The sequence below is a fragment of the Plectropomus leopardus genome, chromosome 10 (assembly GCF_008729295.1).
Source record: "Plectropomus leopardus isolate mb chromosome 10, YSFRI_Pleo_2.0, whole genome shotgun sequence".
Lineage (NCBI taxonomy): Eukaryota > Metazoa > Chordata > Actinopteri > Perciformes > Serranidae > Plectropomus > Plectropomus leopardus.
This window is the reverse complement of record NC_056472.1, coordinates 23,688,061-23,713,691: the sequence shown is the minus strand read 5'-3', so window position 1 is coordinate 23,713,691 and position 25,631 is coordinate 23,688,061. Positions and strand designations below refer to the sequence as shown.

The following is a 25,631-nucleotide window of genomic DNA, read 5'->3' as shown; positions in this document are numbered from 1 at the left end:
TCACTGATTTTGAGTCGGGGCACCTGTGAGGGAGGAAAGGCTTACTCATCACCGGGTTTTAGGACTCATTCCTGGGACGCTCCATTACACCATTTTTCATCGCCAAAAACTATTATTGTTGGATTTTCCAACAGTCCTTGAAAACAAAATGAGGGATGAATGTTCAACAGAGAAGAAACATGACATAATCTAAGCTTAAAATAGTTACATTTAATCAAAAGCCCTTTTACTCTACATGTCTCATTTAAAAGCATGAAGGACAAGTCTTAAACTTTTAACCTTTCAAACATGAAAGGGTTAAGATTAAAAAAAAAAAAAATCTTAACTAATTTATGGTGCAGGGAGGGTCATTCATTTTCTGCAAGTCACTGAGGGAGGCTCTATGAAAAATATTTGTAGCTTTGGGAAGGATAAAACAAAAAGGGTCACACAAAAGCCGCCCCCTCCTCTGATAAATAAAGAACAGTCCCTAAATCGAAGCTGTATTGATCGTTACTGCGTCGAGGCAGCCGTGGAAACCAGGGCAGCCCATGCAGGAGGCATGCATTAACTCCTCCCCTCACTCTGCGATCTGTTACGTCCTCCTCCTCCTCCCCCTCTCCGGACCAGCAGCAGCACAGGAGCTGCCGTTTCTCGTCTTTCACGGAGGAGATCCCGACAGCCGGAGTATCAGCTAAACCCCATACAGCCATGGCAGAAAACGCCGGCTTGGAAAACCACCGCATCAAGAGCTTTAAAAACAAGGGTCGTGATGTCGAGGTGAGCTGACACATAAACGCGAGTGTTAATAACATGAATCGAGTTAGTTTTGCGTATATAACGATAGACTTTGGGCCTCGTTGGGGAGCCTGGCCCCGGCTGCAGCTGCCAGCCAGCAAGCTAAGGTAGCTAGCTAGCTAACATGAAGAGTTCGCCATCAAAAGTGCTTCCTGGCCTATCTTTTTAACGGTGATTTCCCCGTTTAATTAAGCGTTTGTGTGATTATTGTGTAGTTAACAACCGTGACCTACTAATATTCAGTAGTTAATATTTGTAAAGTGTAAGTAACATCACAGTTGTACCGTAGGAAACGGGGGAATTAAGGGCAGGCGGTGTAGCTGTCACTGCCAGCTAGCTAGCTAGTTGGACACCGGTCGCAGGAGAGGCTGGGCCCGGCCGGCTCCGTAATCTTGACATTTGGTATATTTTAAAGCTAGCTGACACCAAATATCACCAGTGCTAACTTGCGAACGTCACATACATTTGTCGATATTAGTAAAACATCGTTTTAGGTTGACTTATACGGCCGGTCCACATCCACCCTAACCAAACATTGCCCCTCCTTGTTAGCCTGCTAACGCTGTCAAGCAGAGAGCTAAAGCCAGGTGAGCTAAACTGAGCTGCTGGCTAAGCCACTAAACAGTCAGCTGAAAGGTAATGATGCAATGACCTTAGTTTTACCGTCTGCTTCATGTAGAAAACGGCAAATGTATTGCTAACTTATACAATAAAAGGTGATGTATTTATTGCTTGATTAGAGTCCAACAGCGAGAAATTGGTGCATAAGACCGGATAACGTTGAGTTAGCATTACTATTAATAACTTGATCTAACGTTATGTCATGAATATAGCATTGCAACTTATTTTAATATTATAACTTATAGTGTTATTACATGTCGCACTGATCTGTATTAATATGTTATATTGTCCTACCACGTCGTATGTTTCTGTTTTGCTATATTAATACAGGCAAGTGTCATTACACTAGAGGTTTTTCTGACTAGCTATTATGGTTTTCTGTGTATGTGAACATATAGAGATGTTATTGATTAACAGTCTACTCTGATGTAAAACCAATAAAAAAAAAACGGCCAATGTATTGACAATTGAAGGCCGTGAATTAATTGTTTGATCAGAGACATTTAGTGAGAAATGGTTGTATTAGATTGGGATATGGCTGAGCCACCATTGCTATTAATAATTGGTGTAACTGTCTATATATATATGCAACTTATATTAACTATTATACCTCATAATATGCTATATCATACTAGTCTATATAAATGTTGTATGCTGTCTTACCACATTGTATATTTCTGTTTTACTACATCAATTCTGACAAGTATCATTACTAAACTGTTTTTCTGACTATTTATTATGGTACTATTCTATTATTCTTATTCTTAGCTACTATTATGGTATTATTCAGTGAAAAATAGGTGCATTAGACTGGGATAATGGTGAGCCAGCATTACTATCAATAACTAGGTCTAATGTTATCTCACAAATTTCTTATATGTTATATATAAAATATTGCACCGTATACTGTATGTTATAATGCATACTATCCTGTGCTATTATGCTGATATATGTTAATTTGTTATACTGTCTTACTACATCAGAAATTTCTATTTGCCATATACAGATACCTGTCATTACTTGTTGGTCATTTTGACCGTTTATTATGCTTTTCTATGACTGGGAATTGGTAGGGCTTGGGAAATTTATCGATATTATATTGATATTGTAATACGAGACTACATATCCGTTTTTATTTATTTCACCCATTTTTAACAAGGTCTGTTACATTGAGATCAACAATCTCTTCTTCAAGGGAGACCTGGCCAAGACAGCAGCTTAAGAAAAAGTTTCAATCGACAACTACAATAAAAAGATAGAAGATATACAGTAACATGTAGAAATATTATAACACCTACACACAATGACAAGTACCATCCGATGAGATGTTGAATATTGTAATATTGTAAGTGTTGCCTCTTTCTAATTTAGCAGGCTGAATTAGAGTAAAGTGATGTAATTTTCTAAATTTACCAGATTGTTATGGCCATATTCTATTTGCTTTTACTCACTTAATCATTAATCCACAATACTAATGATTATTTAGCAAAAGTCTTATTGTGTAAATGTTTTTGCGAAAGAATCAGCAGTCAATTCTAATATCATCACAATATCGATATTGAGGTATTTGGTCAAAATATCATGATATTTTATTTTCTCTACATTACAGAGCCATAGGAACATGTATAGACGTCTGATTAATTGATCTTTTGAAGTTATGCCCAACCTTTTATTTTTAGATGGATTTAATACTTACAGTGACATCAAACGAGTTTGTCACTTACCGGGGAGCCAAATTTACCTAAAAAGGCCAATTTGAATATTTAGCCTAAACATTTCTGTATCAAAGTTATGTTTTACTTTACTTTAATAGCATTGTTCTATGCACAGGTAATGTTCAGATGTTGTAGTGTGGTTTGCTGGAGGGTTTTGGACACAGGCTACCTAATTTCAAAAGTTTTGTGAGGCAAGAAAGAAAGCTTTTATTTATTCTGTCTTATTTCTTCCATACTTATGCTTATACCTACACAGTAAATCTCCCAAATTTACATTTAACTGGAAACCAAAACTATTCACAGAGACCTTGTTGTTGCAGAGAAATAGTCTTTTAACTTTGGGCATGTCATTTTTCAGCAGCGACTTGAGAAAGAAACCCATTGAGGAAGAGGTCAATTCCAGTATACATACTTTATTATTCTTGTGTACAGTATTTACTTGAATAAGACCTGCTGTTATTAATCATACAGTGTCACTTTTTCTAATAACTTTGTCTTTAATTGCTCTTTTATATGGATTATCTCTTAATGCATTCATTGTCCTTTTTCCCCTATTTTTTGCTTCTTTATTTATTTTTACTTTTTTGTCTTCATGCTACAGCAACACCTTAATTTTGCTTTTGAAATTAAGAACTTAAATGTGAAGCACAGTAGAGGTTATCTTAGTGACAGTTTACATATTCTAGAAATTGCCACCGGTATACCAAGTATCCGACTTTCAAATGAACAGTGTAAATGTTAGGTAATGCAGCATCATTCATCTAACAAGTCTAATTATAAATCTGCGTGACGGCATTTGTCTGTAATGCCCATTGACATGATGACCGTACCATTTGGCAGAGGCTGTGTTCAGACACGCCAAGATGAGAGAGGCCAACAGTATCAGACCAACGGAGGACGTCAAAGTAACAAATATGAAGGCTTGGTTTGGTTATGTACATCACATACATATGTGTTTTACCAAAACTCAACTCTCTGAGGTTTAACTATAAAAACACAAACAAAGATATGTCTGATAATGGCCCCTCAAAATCTGCCAGGGTGCTTTTTTACCCTCAAAAGCCCCAAAGCACAGATAGATGCCCCATAGGTGGTTGTTTTGAAACTTTGGAGTCAATGTGACAAGCACATGGCTACTATGACAGGCGGACTTTGCCAAGTGCATTCCTGATGCTATTTCAGGCATCTTGGATGTCTGACCTGGGTCCCCTTAAGAGCCTCTGCATGAATTTGAGTTTTGCTAAATGGATGACTCAGACTACAGGAGGGGAGAAACCGCCAGTTTGGGTTTTATTTATTTAGGTCAGGCATAACAGATTGCTCTTCATTTCTGACATCATCAGGAGCAGCTTTGAATCGCAAAGCAGTAAAACTCACATGCTGCAGGTCATAATCTTCTTTGTTTGCCGGGATAGCATATAGAATGCTTTAATGGCTTATGTTGCTCAAGCATTTTTACCCTGAAATAGCATATCTTTTTTTGCCTTGCAGAATTGCTTGTTTCATTTAGTGTTTGTTTATTTAGTATTTGCAGTGCCTCGATGAGCTCAAGCGATTGAGTCTTTGCAGGCATATATGCTTTGTTTTAAAGTGGAGTTTGTAAAATTTAGGGGGATTTGTTGGTGTCTAGCAGTGAATTGTAGATTGCAACTAGCTAAAGCTTCTCTCAGTAAGAGGTGCCCGGTAGCACAGTAGATAGTGCGAGCGCCCCATGTGCAAAGGCACAGTCCTTGCCATGTCAACTGAGGGTTCGTTTCCAGCTCTTTGCCGCATGTCATCCCCTCTCTCCCCCTTTCACGCTTACATTATATACTGTCAAATTAAGGCAAGAACGCCAAAAAACAATCCGTAAAGGGTCTCTTTCTTTCTGAAACTAACAGACCTGAGGATTTAAACCGATCAAAAGCCAAAGTAGTCTCAGTTTTTCAATGTTTTCAAAATTTTCAATGCATTTTGGCATATCGCTGCTGGCTGCTAGTCCAACACATGCTAATGTGAATTTCCTTTTTTACTATGATAACCTAAGATCCATATGTTTAGGAGGTTTTTGCTAAAAGCCGAGTTGTTCACACCGGTCTCTTTCTCCCCAAAACAAACAAATCTGGTGGTTTAAACCACTAGAAACACAGAATAAAACAATTTCACATTACAGTCTAACTCCAGCGCTGCTCATTGCAGTTGTGCTTATGTCACTGGCCGGCACAAATGGCTGTATCTGGAGCTAGTGTGTGGTTTGATCGTTCTGGGCCAGAAACGCTCTCTGTGTAGACATAAACGGCTCATTCTAAGGAGAACAAAACTGTTCTTATTTTCAGGTGATTATACACTAAAGACAAAATACTTATATTGTATTCCATTTTTGCAGATAAATCCCCTTAAATCTTACACACCGATCCTTTAAAAAATGGTTAATATTTTGGGTACAACAACCAACAGAATTAAGACAGAATTTGGCAAATTGAGCAAATTTAAGTGTATTAAGTTGCACTTCATTCATTTCGTTCATTTCTTTTAACACCCAGACCTGCCTTTTATATTTAGATCATCTGCGTAAGGGACATTTTTGTTTGGGTCAGTATAGTGGCATTATTGTTGTTTTGCAGTGGTTGGGAGACACCTCTTTGCTCCGCAGTCTCCTGAGTTATGACTGTCCCAGATTACGTAAGATGCTATTTAGGAAGGCAACATGAACCTCTTCAAACAGTCACAAGATCTTAGACCATCTCAAACTGTTCGGGATGAACTGCAAACCCGACAGACAGTCTGTCCTCACTTGGGCTGTTTTTTAAGTCTCTTCCCCAGAAATATGTCGGTGTTCTTAGTATTCGGTCACAGTCTTTTGTTTAAATTGGAAAAAATGAATCATTTACGAGCCCCCTGTTGTTTAAGTTTTGTCATTTTGATGGTTATGAGATCCTGAAATAAAACGACTGATTAATTAGGCTTGTAAACTAATGGAAAACATATAATTTGATATCCGTTGCTTATGATATTTTGGGGTTTATTAGACAATTTTGTTACCCATGTAAAAGGCTGAAATGTTTTTTTCTCTGCAGTAAATAGAGTTTCTCAAAAATGTCAAATGGTTTCTCATGTGCTGTCTTTCTTTTTGCTTCTTTGTTACAGACTATGAGAAGACATCGAAATGAGGTGACAGTTGAGTTGAGAAAGGTGAGAAAAGATGCACCATCTGTCTACACACACACACAAACACACACACATACACACACACCAGTCCTCAGTCAAAATATTATACATCTAACTCAGAATCAAGACCAATGGAGTTTGACTTCGAGCTTTGATTCTCTTCCCGGACCCAGATTTTGGCCAGGCCAAGCTGTAATACTCAAATTCCCCCGAGTGGAAATTGGTTCGGGTTTGCTCCAATTTCCCTGTTTTGGTTTCTTTATTTTTAATGCTGACTTTGTAGTCAGTGTGACGTCATGCATAATGTATGGGCTTCCTTGCCGTCAATCCATCCCGACTGTCTCTCATTGATGAGGGGAAATGTTATGCAGTCTCTATTTAATATGTATGTTATATGATAGTTTATTTGGGCTGTGCTTAACATTTAGTAGGAGATTGTGTCACAAATGACTGTTACTACACTGTTGTTATAAATGGGCTCAGGTTGAGTTCAGACAGAAAATAAGCAGGTCTCTTGTATGTTGAGAGCCACTAGGAAGCACCAGGGTTGTCACCTTCTGGTGGGTTGGTCTATTGGTTGGTCGATATTCTCTTTAGTACAACCTTTTTCTCAATGGTTGGAGAATCCCTGGGGTTACTTTAATGAGGCCATGTGTCCAGAAAAGTGTGTCTTTTCTCAGCTGAAAAGGGCAATTGTTGTTCAGCGCTTGGATTTGTCCTCTGTGATGGCTGGTCTTTGTGGAATTCGTCCGTCCCCCTTCTCCGCTGTGATTGGACGAATGGTAGCAATGACAAATGCGGCGTTTTAACCAAAGTTTATTTTTGAATAATATTGCTGTTGAGATCACACATATCTTTCACTTCAGCCCTGCGTTGAGTTAACGTTGAACTCTGTGACAGAAAGAAAAATGTTGGTTGACGCACAGCTACCAGCACTTAGTGCTCTGTGGCTGATTCAGCTAATCTAGAGATAACATGCATATTTTTTCCCCCATCAAACAATGGATTGGTTGAAGAGTGAGTAGAATTACTGTCAACTAAGATTTTCTTTGGCTGATTATAGCCATACAGTCTGTACAAAATGGTTAGAAAAAAAGCTTAATGGCAAATAAGTATAACAGAGTTGGACATTAAGGTTCATTGCACTTGGCGAAGCTCGCCATTTCATTGATCATTAGTATCAAAAATATTGCTCAAGTCCTACAGGAAGTGGCTCACATTTTACCAACTATTACTCTTTCTTGCAACTGACAAAGCATTTGTCATGAGTACTTTTGCAAGTCATACATTTTTGTTTTCCTTCTATACTTCAAATGTATTATAAGTTATGTTTGGTGGCAAACGTGTGAATTTCTTCCCCCCGCAGTCGTTAATAACACCCCGAAATACCCCCCCCCCCCCCCCCCCCCCCCCCAGTTGGTCCATAAATAATCAAGATCCCTTCAAACAGACACCTGTATTTAGTAGTGGAAAGGAACCTTTTTTTGGGCATTCTTATGAAAACAGGGGAAAATTAGGTTATTTAAAGAATTTACAGCTGAATAGTTGAACTAGCACAAACAGGGTACAAAGTATGCTACCTGGCGTATATTCATTTTGGCCAGCACAGTATGTTGCTGAATGTTGTTGCACTGCAACACAAGTTGGGCCAGGATCAGTTTTTGTTGCCAGGCTACTGTGTTTGTTGTTGATTTGTTGCATTCCCGCTGTTCCAGTACGGTGATGGGACTGAAAGGAAAGGGGAGCTACCAAATTGTTGATGAAGTGTCTGTGTGGAGTGTTGAAGCCAAACATAAACAATATACTTTTAATAGGCATTGTAAAATGTGCAGTTTGTACATATTACATATATTTGTCATTTAAAATAAAACCAGGACTGTGAAATAAAAATGGCAGCTTTACACGTTAATTTGAAGGTGTTAACCTTTACATCAGCTGATCGCCCAATGTGACCCAAAGGCAGCACAAGACACAGGTGACTTTATTTCTTGCATGTTGCAGGGGATATTTGCCTTCATTCTGATCTTTAGTAAGTGAACCACGGGCTACAAAATTAACCCTTGGAAACCTGAGATACAGAGATGCACCTACCTACAAACTGTATTCGAGACACAAGGGAACATGCTTGCTTAGATCCAATAAAAATCACATGACCATCATTTTTATGTAGATTTTTCTGCAAAAATAAAATGCAGAAATTGCCATTTTGTACTGAAACTTGTTGCAATATCTGTCAAAATAATTGCTTTTTTTGCGTATTGTGCAGGCCTAAGAGAAACCCACAGTCAGTTGGATTGATGTCAGTGTAAGGGGTTACTTTGTATATACACGGATCATTGTGCTGCCGTTGCTTTATGACGACATTGTTCAAAGAGATTTGATGCATTCAGTTTTAGCTATAGCCATATATACCCACGTATTAACACCATCACCACCATGTTTCACAGAAGATGTGGTACACTTTGAATAACATTTTTCTGCACACATAATTCCTCATCCATCCGGTATGGCCGGCTTTTGTTCAGTGTATAAGAAACCATTAAGATATCCACGACAAAATGTAACCTTTTCTATACTTGAGACCGACAAGGCATTCTGCATCTTGTGATGAACCCTCTGAGGTTATGCTGGCATCATTTTCTCTTGATTGCACTCAGATACAACCATGCTGACATCCTGCACAGGGCTCTTTATCTGTTGGTAGTTTTTTTTTTCATCTCTGCAAATATGCTACTGTTGGGTCATGTGCAGTTGCTGAGCTATAACCTGATCAAACATCAACATTGTTTTTGTAGCAGCAAAAGTTTAAGACAGTTTTGCAGTTTATACGAATGTTAAAACTCACCCTCAAAGTAAAAGTTAAGTCTGATATTACTGTAATTTTGTTGAGTGTAATCATGATTTATGTATGCAAACCAGTCTCCAGAGACTGTTGAGCCTTCAGCACTTCAGAGCTGTTTCACTGACACTCACTCTGACACTGTGACAGTGCCTAGTGGGATATTTCTCGAAGATGCAAATGCATTTTCTGGTTAGAACTGTGAACAAAAACTTGCTCGGAAATGGGAGTTAATTGTCGTAGACAGTCATCAGATCCTCAAGACGCTGCTTGAAATCAGTCTTAGTTCCTGGATTCTAGTTGTGTATTGCAGTGTTGTCTATCATGTTGGATATTATTGGAATAAGACACACTGTCTTCATCCTCAATGAAATTATGGGTCTTAATGGTTTGAATACAGTTTAACCACAGCTGAGTATTAAAAGCTTTTAAAAGTGTAGCGCCGTCTTTGTGTTCTTTGTTTTGTGTTGTGTAAACAGTTCTGTCACGCACTTTTTTTAACTTACTGTTGGGTCTGAGGTTATTTTTATTTTCACCCACAGTTGGGAGATGATTTGGGCTTGCGATGGACGATTAGATCGCTTACATCTAAGCTGGGTTAAGAGTTTTTTGCATCCGCTTACACAAGAGTTTGTTCTGACCAAGTAATTTGATTCGACTAGAGGCATTAAATGAATGCTGGTTACATGGACACGAATAACCAGTTCATGAGGCTTTTTCTGGTTATGATCTTATTTCAGATATGGTGTTTAAACGAGCGAAGAGAAATCGGGTTAACCAGTTAAAACCTGATCATAAAGGCATTATTCAAATCCATGTGAACTGTCTCCACATTAGTGCTGTTCTAAACTGTTGATTATATCGACAGTTAATCCAAAAAACCCACTAACAGTCTCTCAGTCGACACTTACAACTGAATGAGACTGTGCTTTTGCTGTCAGGGCCCCAAAAAACTTTGGAACGGTCTCCCTGTTGAAATCTGTCTTGCAACATCCCTAACTTCTTTGAAATCAATACTTATTATTATTATTATTATTATTATTAGCCTGGTAGCTGCCCGGGTTTGATTCCAACCCCTGTCCGATCAAATAAAGGCAAATGGCTAATGGCTTTTGAGGTAACTGATGAGTGGTAATCAGAGGAGGACAAAATGGAGGAAAGAAACCTGGAAAATTAACTGCTAACCTCCAGATGTGCTTATATGATGTCATCCAATGTTTCAGTGGTACTGTCTGATCAAACTGTTAACTCCTCAGTATCACACATGCCACCAAAGAGACCTGAATCTTATGTTACTGGCTGCACAGTAAATTGAAACATGTACACGATGAGCAGCTGGCCTGCGGTAACATGTAGACCTACACAAAGTAGCGAGTTAGTGTGTAGGACTGTGTATGTGTTTCTTGGCAACGGTCCAGTCACAAGTTTTGCCAGTTTGACAACAGAAAGACAGGTCATCACTGTCACTTTTTTGTCCTAATGAAGTATTTTCTGTGGGATTCATACCTGACAAATGCAGCACTAACACAGTCAGTATCTACTAAATCCAAACTGCGGAGTGGTGTTCCTCTAAGCATGAAGATTCACCACATATTAATTTATTATTTTAGATGGCTTCATCTATTACCTCACTGGTCAATTTTGCCCACGAGTCTTATCTTTATTGGTTCAGTCATATAATTCAAAGTTGTTCCTTGTCACTGAAAGAAGAGAGACATATGTAGGTTGTGGAAGAGGAAGGTCCCCTCTGGTTTCTAGGAACTGGGTGCTAGCAAATAGATTGGGATTGAAATCAGAAAGAAAAACTTGACTTGACTTAGTTATTTTTAGCAAATGTGGACAAGAACATATTTCTGCAAAAAAACCCAAAACATCTTACATATTATCAGTCTTTGATTCTCACCTCTACCACACACCTTTTTGACGCTGCAAAATACATTTTGAAGTTAAGCGCACTGCTGTTTTTCTGAAATTGAACTGAACTTTTTTCTCTGTTTTTGGCAACACAACACAGCACAAGTGATACCGTCAAAAAATGAAAGCAGGCAAACATCATATAAAATCATGGACGGACTCACTTGCAAAGACATTTCTTGGTACAGAAAGCACAGGGCTTTTAAGCATTGTGGTTTCAGAGAATGTCTGAGAAATATTGGTAAACAGGCACATACAGCAGCACAGACATCAGCAGACGTTTGGAGAACGCTGGCACAGCCATGGGTGTTAGAACATAGAACGTCATCGCTATGAAATACTGAGGTGGTCTCAAGTCTAGCACATTCCTTTTAGTTGGATCAGAGCAGCAAGAGGCACTGCACTAGCTGATTAGTCATCAGTGACGCACATCAGCATGATGCACAGGAATGTAGGGCAAGGGAATCTCCTCCTACCACTGACTCACATGCCCTGTAAATTGATGGGATGTGTGGCTCTTTCTTCCTGTCTGTATGTGCATGTGTGTCTTTGTATTTCCCCGCTGAATGAATGTGTGCCGCAGCGCTGCAGAGTGTGTAGGGCGGGTTAGAGGGTTAAGGTTCAGTGTCCTTCAAAGATGAGTGTGTGTTTGCTTTGTGAACTCGCCTGCAGGCAGTTTTTTTCTCTGACGTACCCACTGAGGATGGGCTTTCTAATATGTAGGCTCCACTCCAGAAAGTGAAAGTTTGGCAAAGAGGAATTGTTTTTTTTGGGGGGGGTAGGCCTAGATTCTCAGTCACTTTAAGAATTCATGAATGCATTAATGAACACTTTCATCTCCTCCCTTCATTGCTTTTCTGTCTTTTTTCCTCTTGTCAGAACAAACGAGACGAACATCTACTGAAGAAGAGAAATGTCCCGCAGGAGGAGAGTCTGGAGGACTCTGATGTCGACTCAGACTTCAAAGGAGTAAGTGTGGGTGTGTGCGTATGTGGGAGAGACGTAGTGAGACTGGACTGTCTGGGTAACGGGTCAGAAGGGTTAAAACCAAGTGGGCAGTGTATTTGAATCAAACTGTGTGTGATTAACGTTGGAAAAAGTAGCTGAACAGCACCAATAAGAATAAAATATTTCTTTGGGGAAAGATTGCTTTTAACTGGATGCCCCCCCCCCCCCAAATAAAAGCATTTAAAGTGCAAGTTAAATATCATTACGTTTTCATGTTATTATTGTCTGTTAGTTATGCTTACCATTTTAAACGTAAAAAAGCCAACTCATTCAAGTTACAAGAAACATTTTCTCCTCAGGTGAGACGGAAAGTTCATTCTTGATCCTGGAAAGCTGACTAAACAAGTCTTACCACGTGCTTATTTAGTGGCTGTTTTGGAGCTTTCAGTCATTTCACAGTTGTCATTTAATTGTAAATGTCAGTGAGAACTCTGTAAACTCCACCTGGTCAGTGAGATATGTTTGGAGGCTCCACAACAGCGACTGGATGGCTGGTTTGGTGAGTTTATTTTGTAATTTTCTGTTAGGGCTTTGACACACCAACCCATTGATTATATTTGGGGTGTGCCCGGTTGTGTCGGAACTAGTCGGTTTTGCCGTTTCTTGGCTGATTCAGCATGTTGAGTCAGCGTCAGAGATGGCAAAGCCCTTTGGTGAGAGGAATCACTCTAATTGTCAGTTGCGTTCAGTGCACTAGAAGAGAAATAGAAGTGAGGAAAGCAAATAAAAAACTTAAGTCAAGAAGTTGTGAGCAGGGTTGCCGCTGATCCTTAAAAAGCTTGAAATCGATCTTTCAAAAGTCTTAAAAATGAGGGAGGAAGGATTGACATCATGAATATTTTTTATCTGACATTGCACTCTGAATTTTGAAAATAATTGGGAACATCTATTTTTTTTTATTTTTTGAATAATTTACTGAATTTAACATTGCGCAGATCAGGAGAGAGAACCATTAATACTTACCTAAATTTACCACATCGAATCAAATGAAAAAATGAAAGAGCTTTTTTTCTCTCTCAAGGCAAACCAAATGTAGGCTTTACTGAAATAACATAAAGTGTTCATTGGGGTTTTTATCAGCATTTGAAGTAAATCAACTTTATAACCTTTTCAACCCTCCAATTCTTCCTATCTGATGAAGGATTTTCATTTTTCTTTTTTTTTTACAGTAGAGTACGTATTAAATTAGAGTTTGCTAAAGTCTGTGGTTATAATTTTTATTAAAATGGCAAAAATCCATCTTTTGCTGCTATAACATCAAGTTTCTCTACATAATCTAACATGCCGTATGTGGGCAGTGTTGCAGTACGCTGCCAAAGATGTATTTATCTCCAAAGCCATTTACATCTGACAATATTCTTTCAGTAGATTAATGACATGATGAGGAATGGCCTGCAGGGCGAGCCAATCTATGCATTTTAATCACACATTGAAATTGCTGTCTAAATTTGTGGCCCACAGCAGCAGCTGTAGTGAGAAAGGAAATGAGATCTGATCAAAAACTGAATGACTGTGCCGCCACACGTCAAAGCTCATTCATCCAATGTTATTACGTCCTGATGTTAGTTTTGACACAGAAGCATTGTCATAGTCTCAGGGGGGCTGTGATTGAAAGCTGATACTGGCGTTATTTGTTAAAGTGATGTCTTTGAATTTTAGAGCCAGTACAGTAGAGATATAACACAACTTAGCACTCATTCCACCACCTACCATTCCCTACTGTGCCATTCTCAAATTTAAAACTTTTAAGTTTCTTTAAATATTACACAATTAGCCTACTTTTCCAAATATTTATGAGTTACCTTTTGAAATCCACATTAATCACTCATCACATTGGCATGAATTAGATCCACAGCACTTATTTAAAAAGAAATATGTTAGTTTTAAAGCTGGTTCTCATTGTTAGTTTACACTAGGAGCAAATGGCAGGAGTTAAGTTTTCATGGTTTTCATGAGGGCAAAATAGTCTCACTGATCTGATTTAACCAAATATTACCTGGTCTGGCTCTGCTGGAAACTTTGAAACACAGAATCTGCCAGCAGGTTAGCGTTTCAGTCACTTCCAAGCCTGTTTGTAACCAGGAGCCTACCAACAACGTTATCTTTACATCACCTGTTCAACTGACTTTAGCAGTTTGGATAGCAGACACTCAACTGTGCTGCTCTTATTACGGACATGTAAACTGACCACAGACACTTGCCTTGTTCACGGAGTCACGGTGCTTCACAGCTGCAGCTAACAACACACAGTTCTTTGTAGTACATTGAATAACAGAGAAACACTTGAATATTTGGGATTATTTCTGGCATTATTAAAATATTTTCTTTGGCCTGGTTGGTTTCCCATTGGAGTGGGAACCCTGTCAGGACTGTACGATTAAAGGGGAAACACTGCTGTATTCTTTAAGCCATTTTGATGTCCAGAGTCAAACAAAGACACTTAAAGGAAAAAAGAGGGCGCAGCACATTTTGAATTCCTCATCAGTTTCCATCGAAAGCCACCAATCCTTTTGCGTATTCTGCATCTCTAATTTTTCATGTTAGACACCAAGGGTCAGTGGGGCAAGCTGCTAAAATCTCAATACAGACTTGTAAACAAAAAACACATTTGCATAAATTTTACATATTATGTAAAGTGGTGTTAATCAAGGCTGCGTTTTTTTAAGTTATGCTGCAAATGCATTTAGAGCATCTGCTCGTGTTTTTCATAACTTGAATCCACACCTTACATGTAACATTGTAAAAATGACATCTGAGCAGCATGAGATACAAAATGTTAACTTATAACCAGGATGCGATCTACAGGAGAGCCAGGGGGAGCTCTGCTCCTCTTAATAACACATGAGCTCCCCTGAAAATGTGTTGTGAACTTCTGGGAAAATATCAGCATGCTATTTTGCCATGCATTTCTATTTTTCTATTGTCTTTGTAATGCCCTTTACTTGTTTTATGCCCGCGTCACCTAATAAAGAAAAAAATCTATATACATACATACATACATACATACATACATACACACATACATATATATATATATATAGCAAGTCATAACAGTCACATGATTGCAAAAAGCTGTTGAGTGATGGTGTTGTTTACATTTGATGGTAGTGCCCCTGCTAATATTCCTCTACATTTCTCTTTGTGCAGCAAAATGTTACGCTTGATGCCATCTTACAGGTGAGATCAGTCATTAAACATTTCTCTTTCTTTGATGAACCAGCATTAGCTGCTGTACTGTTTGATTATGCTTTGCTAAAATTTATAAGGGCCTTCCCTCCTTGTCACTGCAGAATGCTACCAGTGATAATGCGGTCATCCAGCTCAGTGCTGTACAGGCGGCCAGGTGAGTGACGGACAAAACGCATGCAGACACCAGCTGTTTTTTTTTTCTGTGTTTTTTTCTTTTTTTGCACTTTAAGGTCTTGAGATTATTTCTTCTGTCCTTTATCAGAAAACTGCTCTCAAGTGACAGAAACCCTCCCATTGATGACTTGATAAAGTCTGGGATCCTGCCCATTTTAGTCAAATGCCTGGAACGGGATGACAAGTAAGTCTTACTCCAAAACAGTTTGTGTTTATCTTCAGCGTTTTTTTTCTCTGTGACGCGATGAACTGAGTGTTCTAGCTGTTAACACCGCAGACTACTGTGATGGATTACTGGACGCTGCTGCACCAAGTATTTGCCGCAATGAAGGCTTTGTGTGCACGCGTGTGTGCGTATCCCACTGTGTCCACGCGTGAGAGTGTGTGGAGGCGCGCAGGGCAGTTGGCTGGTCTTCTTGGTCCAGGCCAAGCCAAATATAACAGCATTCCTGTGTCTCGGACTTCCCAAATTCCCAGGACCTTGTGTTCGCTGAGGGGTGAGAGTGAATAGCTGGGCTCGAGGAACTTGTAAGGAAGAGGTTGTAAGGATTTTACCATGGCAACAAAGAACAGATAGTGTTGTGGTAACATGGAGCACCAGCATTCATTGAACTATTGTGCAATTTCTGAGATGCAAATGCCGTAATGCAGCACAGCCCATGTACAGACATCAAGAGAACATAATTGTCTAATATGTTGCCATGGCATTATGGCAGAAAGCCAGCTCAGCTTAATGACATAATGAGGTGCAAACGCAATGCACAGCATGAAGTATGGAGGCACTGATGGTGAAATTCTGGGGAGATATCGATGTTTTTTTATTTTTGTTTGTTTTGTTAAATTTTTAACCCTTTGAAATCTGAGAAAAATTATTTCTTTCAAAAACATGGGAAAAAGGCAGTGAGCAACTTCACAACACATGGCCCAAAAAGTAGCAAGAAATGGTAAAAAGTTATAAGAAAATTACCTGAAAATAAGCAAAAAAAAAGCCAAGAAAATGACTCATTTTTCATGTTTTTTGGGTTACATAATTGTAAATACATATTTATAATTATTTTAGATATAGTTTTCCAAACATTTTTCCCCAGTTTTTGATAATTTTCCAATAATTCTCCCACCTTTTTAACTAATTTTTGGGTAATTTCCCTCGTCAACTTTTACTAATTTCTTGCAATTTGTGGGACAGTTCTTACGGAGTTGGTCATTTTTTCCTTATTTTTTCTATAAGACATCAAACCAGTTGACTCAGGTTTCAAAGGGTTAAAGCTAGTCATAGTTTATTACACTTCCTTTGAATGAGCGCATATTCAATCTAACAACATGCTCCCACCAACCAAAGTTTGGATTATTCGCTGTTGATTAATGCCAAAGCTCTGGAGCCCACAATAAGGTATTTTGGACAGCCCTAACAGCATCATCAGTGGAACAACAGGGTGCGTCCCCTGACACGTCAACGTGAGTTTAATGAGTCCTTTAATCCCAAACGTGGTCCATGGAAGATCTCTGTTCCTCCCAAACAAGTTTTCTTTTGTCCTTGGGATGCCGTTAGTCTTACGCCCTGCTTTTGAGCCTGCCCAAAATTAATGCGGCACAACAGATAATCAGCCACTGCCATTGGTAAATGCCATCTTACTCGCTGAAAGGCTGATGGCAAGTACAGCCAATAAATCCGTGCCTCCCTAGCATGAGGATGAGCACCATGTAAAATGAACAAAAGTCTTTTCTGAGGTCTTCAAAATTAAATCTGTGATTGCGTGAAGGACTGAAAACTATGCTGTCCACGGGCAACCACAGCAGCTGGTTACATCACAAAGGACACCACACCCTGTTCACTGTTCTACATCCCAGCTAAAGCCTCACAAACCAGTAGGAAATCCAGATCATGGTCTGTTGTCTGATGAAACATTTAGTGGAGTAGACGGACATAACACCCTTTGCCAAGATTTACGAGCATTTGGCTGGTGGGTGGTGGTGTGAGGATCACTAGAGTCTGTGTGATTTCTAATATTTTGTGTTGCATCATTTTGTTGAAATTATTTCATGATAGTTACACAGCACCGGTTGACGAGACAGCACGACATCAGGACTTCTGATGCTGCGTCGGATGTAATCTCGAGGACACAGATTCGCCAGGATTTCACATAGATTTTAAAGTGAATATTAATATATATTTTTAAAGAAACTAATTATGGAAAATTCTACTATGACCTGATGAGCAGCAAGCTCTTGATTAAAATAGATTTGAGGCGTATTGCTCTAAAAAGCCCTTTAAGTACTTGAAGGCCAAACACAGTTGAGTGTATTGAGTGTTTTGGGGAAATTAAAAAAATAGCCTTGAAAAGCATCCTGTGGCAGCTGGGAATTCAGGAAGTATTCACATCAATATTTATCATTGTTATTGTTCCTCCTTTTTGTGTTCCACTCAACAATGTAATTATATAAGCTTTCTTAATATCAGTAACTGTGTTTGTTTTTGTTTTTTTTTAAATCCTAACTGGTTTGTGCTGTGTGTCCTGCAGCCCCTCTCTTCAGTTTGAGGCAGCTTGGGCTCTGACCAACATCGCCTCTGGGACGTCAGCACAGACTCAGGCTGTGGTTAAATCCGGTAAGTTGACCCCACATTCTGTCTTCTTGCAGTCTTTGTTTGTTTATAGTCTACAGAGCAAGCCTGTTTATTTGTTTTTTCACTCATTAAGGCAGTCAGTCATTTTTTGGATTGTGTTTTTATTAGATAATATTGCACTCTTATTTTGAAATGAAGCCAAACATCAGAGAGCCATGACCAGCAGTCATGTGATTAGCTGGCTGTAACAAAAAAAGTGAGGAATGTCTCTCTCTTATCTAAAATAAAGCTAAATTTAAAAGGAAACAGATTAAAATTAAAGATGAAATAATATAACTTTACTTAAATCGGATTGAGTAATGCAACTGCTGTAATCAAAGCATATCTAATTTATACTTATACATACAGCATTTTGTTACATTATATTTTAACATGTGAAAGACAAATCACCACCAAACTTTTCTTAAAGCTGTAGTCTCTAAAATAATAAAATAAAAAAATGTATTGTCATATTTGCTGAAACTGTCACTATATCCATACAGCACCAAATAAGAGTAATGATAATAATGACAATAATAATATTTAATAATAATGATAATAATAATAGACCCTATGTCTCAGATGCCTTATCAGAAAAATACTGGACCTCAAATTTGTGAGTAGGGGTTATGGTTATAATATATGGATTTATTCCGTCATTAGAGTAATATGCAGTTTAGATCATCATTAGCAATTGTATTATTGCTCCTGTGTTAGGCAAGGAAAAGAACTGAAATGACACACAGACTCTTAGAAAAGTCGGTGACACAAATTTTCTTACTTGTGCATTGTCGTTAAAGTTAACGGAAATTATTTAAAGGACAAATAACAATATTCGAGGACGCATGGTATAACGTTTGCTACTGCGCTGAAAGTTTAAATGTCCAATTAGAGAAACACATTCCCCGTGTTGATAATCCTATATGCTTGGGTAGGGTTAAACATTAAACAGGACGGTGCTGTCTTGACAAAGCTCTGTGAGATGGTTTTCGCTTTAGGTGTCCATGCATAACAGTTGTAGGAGGAAACCATGTTTTGAACAGATGCAGCTTACTATAAGCATGTTTGCAAATCAACACATGAATGAATGACGAATGGCCCCAGCCCTAATCCAACAGGATTCCCGAAAAAATGTCAGCATTTAGTTGATGCCTGTACTTTTGATAAGCTGTTGTTGTGAAGCAGTTGTGGGTTTGTGTGTTTATGTAATTTGGCTTTGAATGTGACCAGGCAACAGAGCTAATCGCTCGAGTTACACAATCCGTTACCTCGTGCAAATTTTTGATTCCTGTATGTCTGTGTGCAGATGCAGTGCCCCTGTTCCTGCGGCTGCTACACTCTCCCCACCAGAACGTATGTGAACAGGCTGTATGGGCTTTAGGAAACATTATAGGTGAGTACCATCCTCTAATTGAAGTTCGTACACACTTATGGGGAAGTAACTGTTCAGCAGTATGTTGACCTTTTCCCCACTTTTCCTGCTCAGGTGATGGTCCACAGTGCAGGGATTACGTCATCTCCCTGGGCGTGGTCAAGCCGCTGCTTTCCTTCATCAACCCATCAATCCCCATCACCTTCCTCCGCAATGTCACCTGGGTCATTGTTAACCTTTGCCGCAACAAGGATCCACCGCCACCCATGGAAACTGTGCAAGAGGTGTGTGTGTGTGTGCGTGCGTGCGTGCGTGCGTGCGTGCGTGCGTGCAGGCTTTCATGTGCCAGACAGATGGATGTGTTGCTCTGCAGTTGACTCTGTCACTGCTGGCTGAGTCACACAGAGTTTTTCGCTGCGCGTTTTCAGTCGCCAAATCAGCCGTGTCACCCAGGGGAATTTCTAACTATGAAGCTCTTTATGTGGCATTTGAAGTCTGGTTTTGACAGCTATTCCTCTCTGTGATTTTTTATTTTTTTTTGCCTTCATCTGATCAACTCTCTGCCTACAACCAGCCCACTCACAACCTACTTTTCCTTCCCCACAGATTTTGCCCGCCCTCTGTGTGCTAATATATCACACCGATATAAATGTAAGTATCGGAGTGGAAGGCTGATTGTCAATGTGTGTTTACTGTTTTTTGATAGTGCAGAAAAATCACCCGCTTTGCGCTGCCTTACAACTCTCGTGTGTGTTTAGATCCTAGTAGACACAGTTTGGGCTCTGTCCTATCTGACGGACGGCGGCAACGAGCAGATCCAAATGGTCATCGACTCTGGAGTTGTTCCATTTCTTGTGCCTCTCCTCAGCCATCAGGAGGTCAAAGTTCAGGTGAGACTTTGTTTTATTGATTAAATTCATTAGTCTGTGGTTAGAATGAATGAATTAGTACGATATGTCGGGCCTCTGAGACTCCACTTTGTTGGTAACTTGAGGGAATATTCTAAACTTTTTGTTTATTGTCTATTGTACTGCTACAAGCATTAAATTTTTTTTTTATTTTATTCTATTTTTTCTCCACCTCTGGGATGTATTAAAGTAAATAAATAAATAAGGAAATGTTATATGGACAGACTACGTTAAGTCATTGACAATCCTAATGTATGGTTATAACTGCTAAATGTTTATTTTGGCTGTTATAAAAATGTGCATTTGTCACAGGCCTCTCGATGTTGTACAAATACAGATAATAACATTGTCTGTTTGATTACATTTAAATAGATAAAAACTTAAATTGAAATTAAAAAAAAGAATGAATCAGCACAGTCATTTTTTGTTTTTGTCGCCCTTCTTTGTTTCCAAACTGCAGACGGCAGCTCTGAGGGCAGTGGGTAACATTGTGACAGGGACAGACGAGCAGACACAGGTTGTGCTCAACTGTGATGTCCTCTCATACTTCCCCAACCTGCTCACACACCCTAAAGAAAAGATCAACAAGGTAACACAACCAAAGTCTAAACCTTCATGTTGTTTTTCTTTTGCATTTTGAAAGTCTGCCAGTTTCTTACAGCTTTAGCATGGAAATAGGAGAGGCGTGTCTGAGACTTGTGAACTCAAGTGAAGTTCATGACATTTCTGAGCGCTATCTGTTTCACAGTCAGGAAGTATAATATATCTGGGGCAGATTTGTTATTGTCTGTGTTCCCTTGCTTACTCACTTGATCACATAGTAGCATTTATAGGTGTTTTTGTTAATTAGTTTTTAATAGAAACTTTTTATTGCTAATTTGTGTACGTGATATGTTGATGTCTGTGACTCTGATGCACATCAGCACATCGATCGTGAATCGTATGGTGAAATCTGAACATTTTGAGAGGTAGCAACATCTGACTGGAGTTGGTGAAAACTTCATCAAAACATACCCATGTCCAGGTGCTGTGTATAGACAATATGCACAAAAAGGCCCCGATCAGACAGAAAGTGTTTTAGCAGCCTGAGGCGTCTTTTTGTGATGTTTCTCAGTGAGAGAAAGTGCTTCACTCAAGCTTTTGCGTTGCTTTTTTTCTGCTCTGTGTGCCTTGTGTTTTTGCAGCGGCGCCTCAAAATGCATTGAGCTGAAAAAAAAAAAAAACAAAGCTCTGGTGCCTCATGACACCATAGTTTTTTCCCATAGTCCAATTAATAGTAAGGTACATGGTTTGTGTGAAGCCAACATTAACTTACTTTTAACGTCACCCTACTCATTCCAAACATATCTGAACAAATTGTTGCTTTAGCTAGTTTCTAATAATTTACCAACAGTAGTTGGGCCCGACAGTTGGCAGCAGATTTAAACTGTCCTTGATGCATTGTCCTAAAATAAGCTTTGCACCGACCGTCATCCAGGCGAAGCTCCTGGACCAGCTGGTGGTACTTGGTGTGATTTTCTGAGGGTCTGATAACCCACACCAATATCCTTTTCCCTGTGGCCATCGTACTATTTTGGAACAGCCTCTCATCGTCAATCAGAGTTAGAGAAAAATAGCGGCAAAGCTAAGTAACTAAGTACAGGTGATTCAGTGGTTGCCTTGGAACAATTTAAAAAATAGACCCAGCAAGCTGCATAAAGCACCTCAACAAAATAAAGGAGTCAGGTGTGCCTCCTGCAAAAACACGCTGTCTGATCGGGGCCTAACTACAAAAGACAGATGGAATTTGAGAATAACACGGTTATTGTTTGGAAAGCCAACCATCAGCTTTATTCCCTGTTTGCTCTCCCTGTGAGAAACGCTAATGTAGAGGAAGAGAAATGCACAGGAGGGGGTTTGGAATATTTCTGTGTCTGTGTGTGGACGACATAGTACCAGTTTTGAACATTTGTGATTGGTTTGTTTGCAGGAAGCAGTCTGGTTCTTGTCCAACATTACAGCTGGGAACCAGCAGCAGGTCCAAGCTGTTATCGAAGCTGGACTGATTCCTATGATCATTCACCAACTGGCTAAGGTTTGTGCACAGTGGAAACACAGAAACTATATTCCTCAAGCTTTATATCCTCTATTCTTTGTGTTCAGTTTTCTCAACAGATGGTATATGACTCTAAATTTGGAAACATAATGTTGGCGTTAATTCTGTGTTATCAGTTGCATCGACACATTTTGTTTTTTGTAGCCAGAGAAACAGAACAAGTTTTGATTAAAACGAATTGAACACCAAGTGTAAATGTGGCCTAATTCTTCCTGTGCGCCTCGGCGTTGTGCTGTTTTAGAGAAGACCTGCTATGTGCACATCTCAGTGACAGCCTGTCTCTCTACAGGGTGACTTTGGTACACAGAAGGAGGCAGCGTGGGCCATCAGTAACCTCACCATCAGTGGGAGGAAAGACCAGGTGAGCTGGGACCAATCATATAGAAATCTGGAGCTTTTTTTTATTGTCCATTTAATGCTATGAGGGATTTATTTTTCTATTTGACATTAATGATTTTTTAATTAAATTACCAAAACCATACCTAGCATGTGATTTAGATCTATAATATTCTAAAATTTTCTTCAAGAGGCACAGCCCATTATTGGAATATGAAATTAGGCGGTGCTGATTGAAGTGAAATTACGAGGACGTGTTCCACACTTGTAACCATGTGCCTGTGTTGTAATCGAGTATGAATGTGGTGTGTATGTGTGGGTTTGTATAGGTGGAGTACCTGGTGGAGCAGAATGTCATCCCTCCGTTCTGTAACCTGCTGTCTGTGAAGGACTCCCAGGTGGTGCAGGTCGTCCTGGATGGCCTGAAGAATATCCTCATTATGGCGGGAGACGAAGCCAGCACCATCGCTGAGATCATAGAGGAGTGTGGAGGTTTGTATCTGGCTGGTTTTCCTTGCAGCACGCCTCAGTCTGCTTTCTTTACTTGTTTTAATCCTCTTATAAATTAAAGATGTTTTTTATATTTATTGGACACATTGGTGCAGTTTATTTTACATTTTTTAAAGACGTATTGGTGTGTTATTTTCCATGCCTTGTTATCTGGCAAAAGTACGTATTTTATTAGTGTCATTGTATAATTGAACAATGTGTCTGCAGTGAGGGTTGGTTAGGGTGTTGTATGAGTTTTCACAGCTACCAGTGCCAATGGGTACTTTTTGAAAATAAAGCACAGAATGACGGTCAGTGCTGTTAAAGAAATATTTTTTTATTGCAAAGCCAAATTTGAACGTGAACGCACGGTTAAACAGCATCTATATCTCCAGCCGTATGCTCTGCTCTGGTTGCCGCACCTTCACCTTCACCGTCACCGTCACACACACTCTTTCTTTTGGCCACACACAATCTGGCTCTGTAGTCTGTGTCATGATCGGGTTTGGAAGGTATCGGTCTTACAGAGGGTTTCAGTACCCAACCCTATCTGCAGAAGCCAGTTCCCAGTGTTACTGTTGTTAATAATGGAGAAATTGTGTTTTCCAGGTTTGGAGAAGATAGAAAATCTGCAGCAGCATGAGAATGAGGATATCTACAAACTAGCCTTTGAGATTATTGATCAGTACTTTTCAGGAGACGATGTAAGTTCATCACCAGTGGTTTGTATGTCATGGCTTTAATTTGTGTTTTCTACTCACTCAACGTCTTCCTTGGCTGTGATGTCACTCTGTGTTCCCATTTCAGATCGATGAAGATCCCAGCTTGATCCCCGACACCACTCAAGGAGGGACCTTCAACTTTGATCCAGCTTCCAACATGCAAACGAAGGAGTTTAATTTCTAAAAGCCAGGATGTTTGGTTCAACCAGCTGCACGGGTACTCTGTAATCACCCCAGACATTCATCCATCTCTCCTCCAACCTGGCAACCTGGTACCGAAGGATTTACCTAGCATCACTTCAACATGGAAACTCACCACTGAAGGATTTACCCGCCCCACCTGTGCACTGCGGGGTGTTTTTTTTTTTTTTCTTTCTTTTTCTCTTTTTAAAAAATGGTCATCCTTCACTGAACACGGCAACCCTACACAGAAGTCCTGGTAATTCAACAGGCACCGTCACTACCTGGCAACCTGCATCAGGAGGATTTTGTCTGCCAGAGCTTCTAAATATCACACAAAAATAAAACCAGAAGGAAGGAGAAGCCTCCGTGGCAAGATTGAATTGCCAAATGTCAAGTCTTCACAAAGGCAAAAACACAAGCACATTTTCCGACACAAACACACTTACATACACACTTTTTGACACTTAGGATTTGTGTGCATACTTCTGTTAGAAGCCATCATATCACTTACGGGGAAGAAATACTGCTGTTTGTTTGTGGTTTATTTTGTGCTTTCCCTCCCCTGGATTGTCCTCTGGTGTTACTTCACCTACGCGCACGCACACTGACACACACATTTAGTCACACAGATTCCCGACGGCCGGGCACCCCTAATAAAACCTCTCTCACCCAGTTTAAAGAGTTAATCCCAGAGCTAAGCCATGATTAACCACGGGACCCCCCTTGCCCTCCCTGGAGGGGCAGGTGGAGGGGTGAAAGGGCTCCGAGGCAAAAAGAGGACTCCGTGGCAAACTGACTGACGGGACTTCTGACTCAATAACGTCACTTTTTTTAACGTGACCTCTGTTGAATTAACATTTGTTTAAGAAAAAAAAAATCATCAAAAATGTGAAGAAAATGCCATAATTCTTTTTTTTTTTTAAACACACAGACCTGCAAACCCCCTGCTTCTGTTTCAGAAGGGCAACAGAGTTTTTTTTTTTTTTTTTTTTTTTTTTTTTTTTTTTTTTTTTACAGATGTGATTACCTGTCATGGGAGGAAGCACCTTTGGGTGAAGACACAGAGACTAAAGAGAAGAGGAACATGTCAGCTGTAGCGTTTGTCCCCCCTACAGGACATCCACTTTGTGCAGCACAAGCTCGGGTCACGTCCTGTGATCCGGCTGATCGGGACTCCCCTGTAATGTGAAACTCAGAAAGGCTCGGGAGGGGGGAGGTTAACAAAAAAAAAAAAAAAATTGCTCATCTGACCTTTATTTTAATTATTTTTAAATTCTCTCTTCAGATATTTTAGTTTTCTTCCGGTTGAGTCTGTGGAGCTTCCATATGTCCGTTTTTACTTTTTTTCAGTCTTATGCACACGTCTGAGAAGGCATATTGATGTCTGCCTGCAGAAAGGGACCTACGCTCATCGAAGACTAGACTTATATTACGAGTACAGGTCCTGATTACAGTACTTAACTACTTTTTTTTTTTCGATGAAGAGGTCACATGTCATCACTCAATTTGAATAATTGTACAAAAAATGTGATATGTATCT

The 25,631-nt window shown here is 39.5% G+C and overlaps 1 protein-coding gene across 1 annotated transcript; it reads left to right on the top strand.

Moving 5' to 3' along the window:
- Nucleotides 1-608: 608 nt before the first annotated feature.
- Nucleotides 609-25,023, top strand: kpna3 (karyopherin alpha 3 (importin alpha 4)). The gene is made up of 17 exons (XM_042494753.1): nt 609-759; nt 6,240-6,284; nt 11,893-11,982; nt 15,169-15,198; nt 15,312-15,364; nt 15,473-15,568; nt 17,904-17,989; nt 19,293-19,379; nt 19,473-19,642; nt 19,965-20,009; nt 20,117-20,248; nt 20,727-20,855; nt 22,236-22,340; nt 22,651-22,722; nt 23,027-23,189; nt 23,796-23,890; nt 23,994-25,023. The coding sequence occupies exons 1-17, from the start codon at nt 691-693 to the stop codon at nt 24,090-24,092; spliced, it is 1,566 nt and encodes a 521-aa protein (XP_042350687.1). The 5' UTR covers nt 609-690; the 3' UTR covers nt 24,093-25,023.
- Nucleotides 25,024-25,631: the final 608 nt, after the last annotated feature.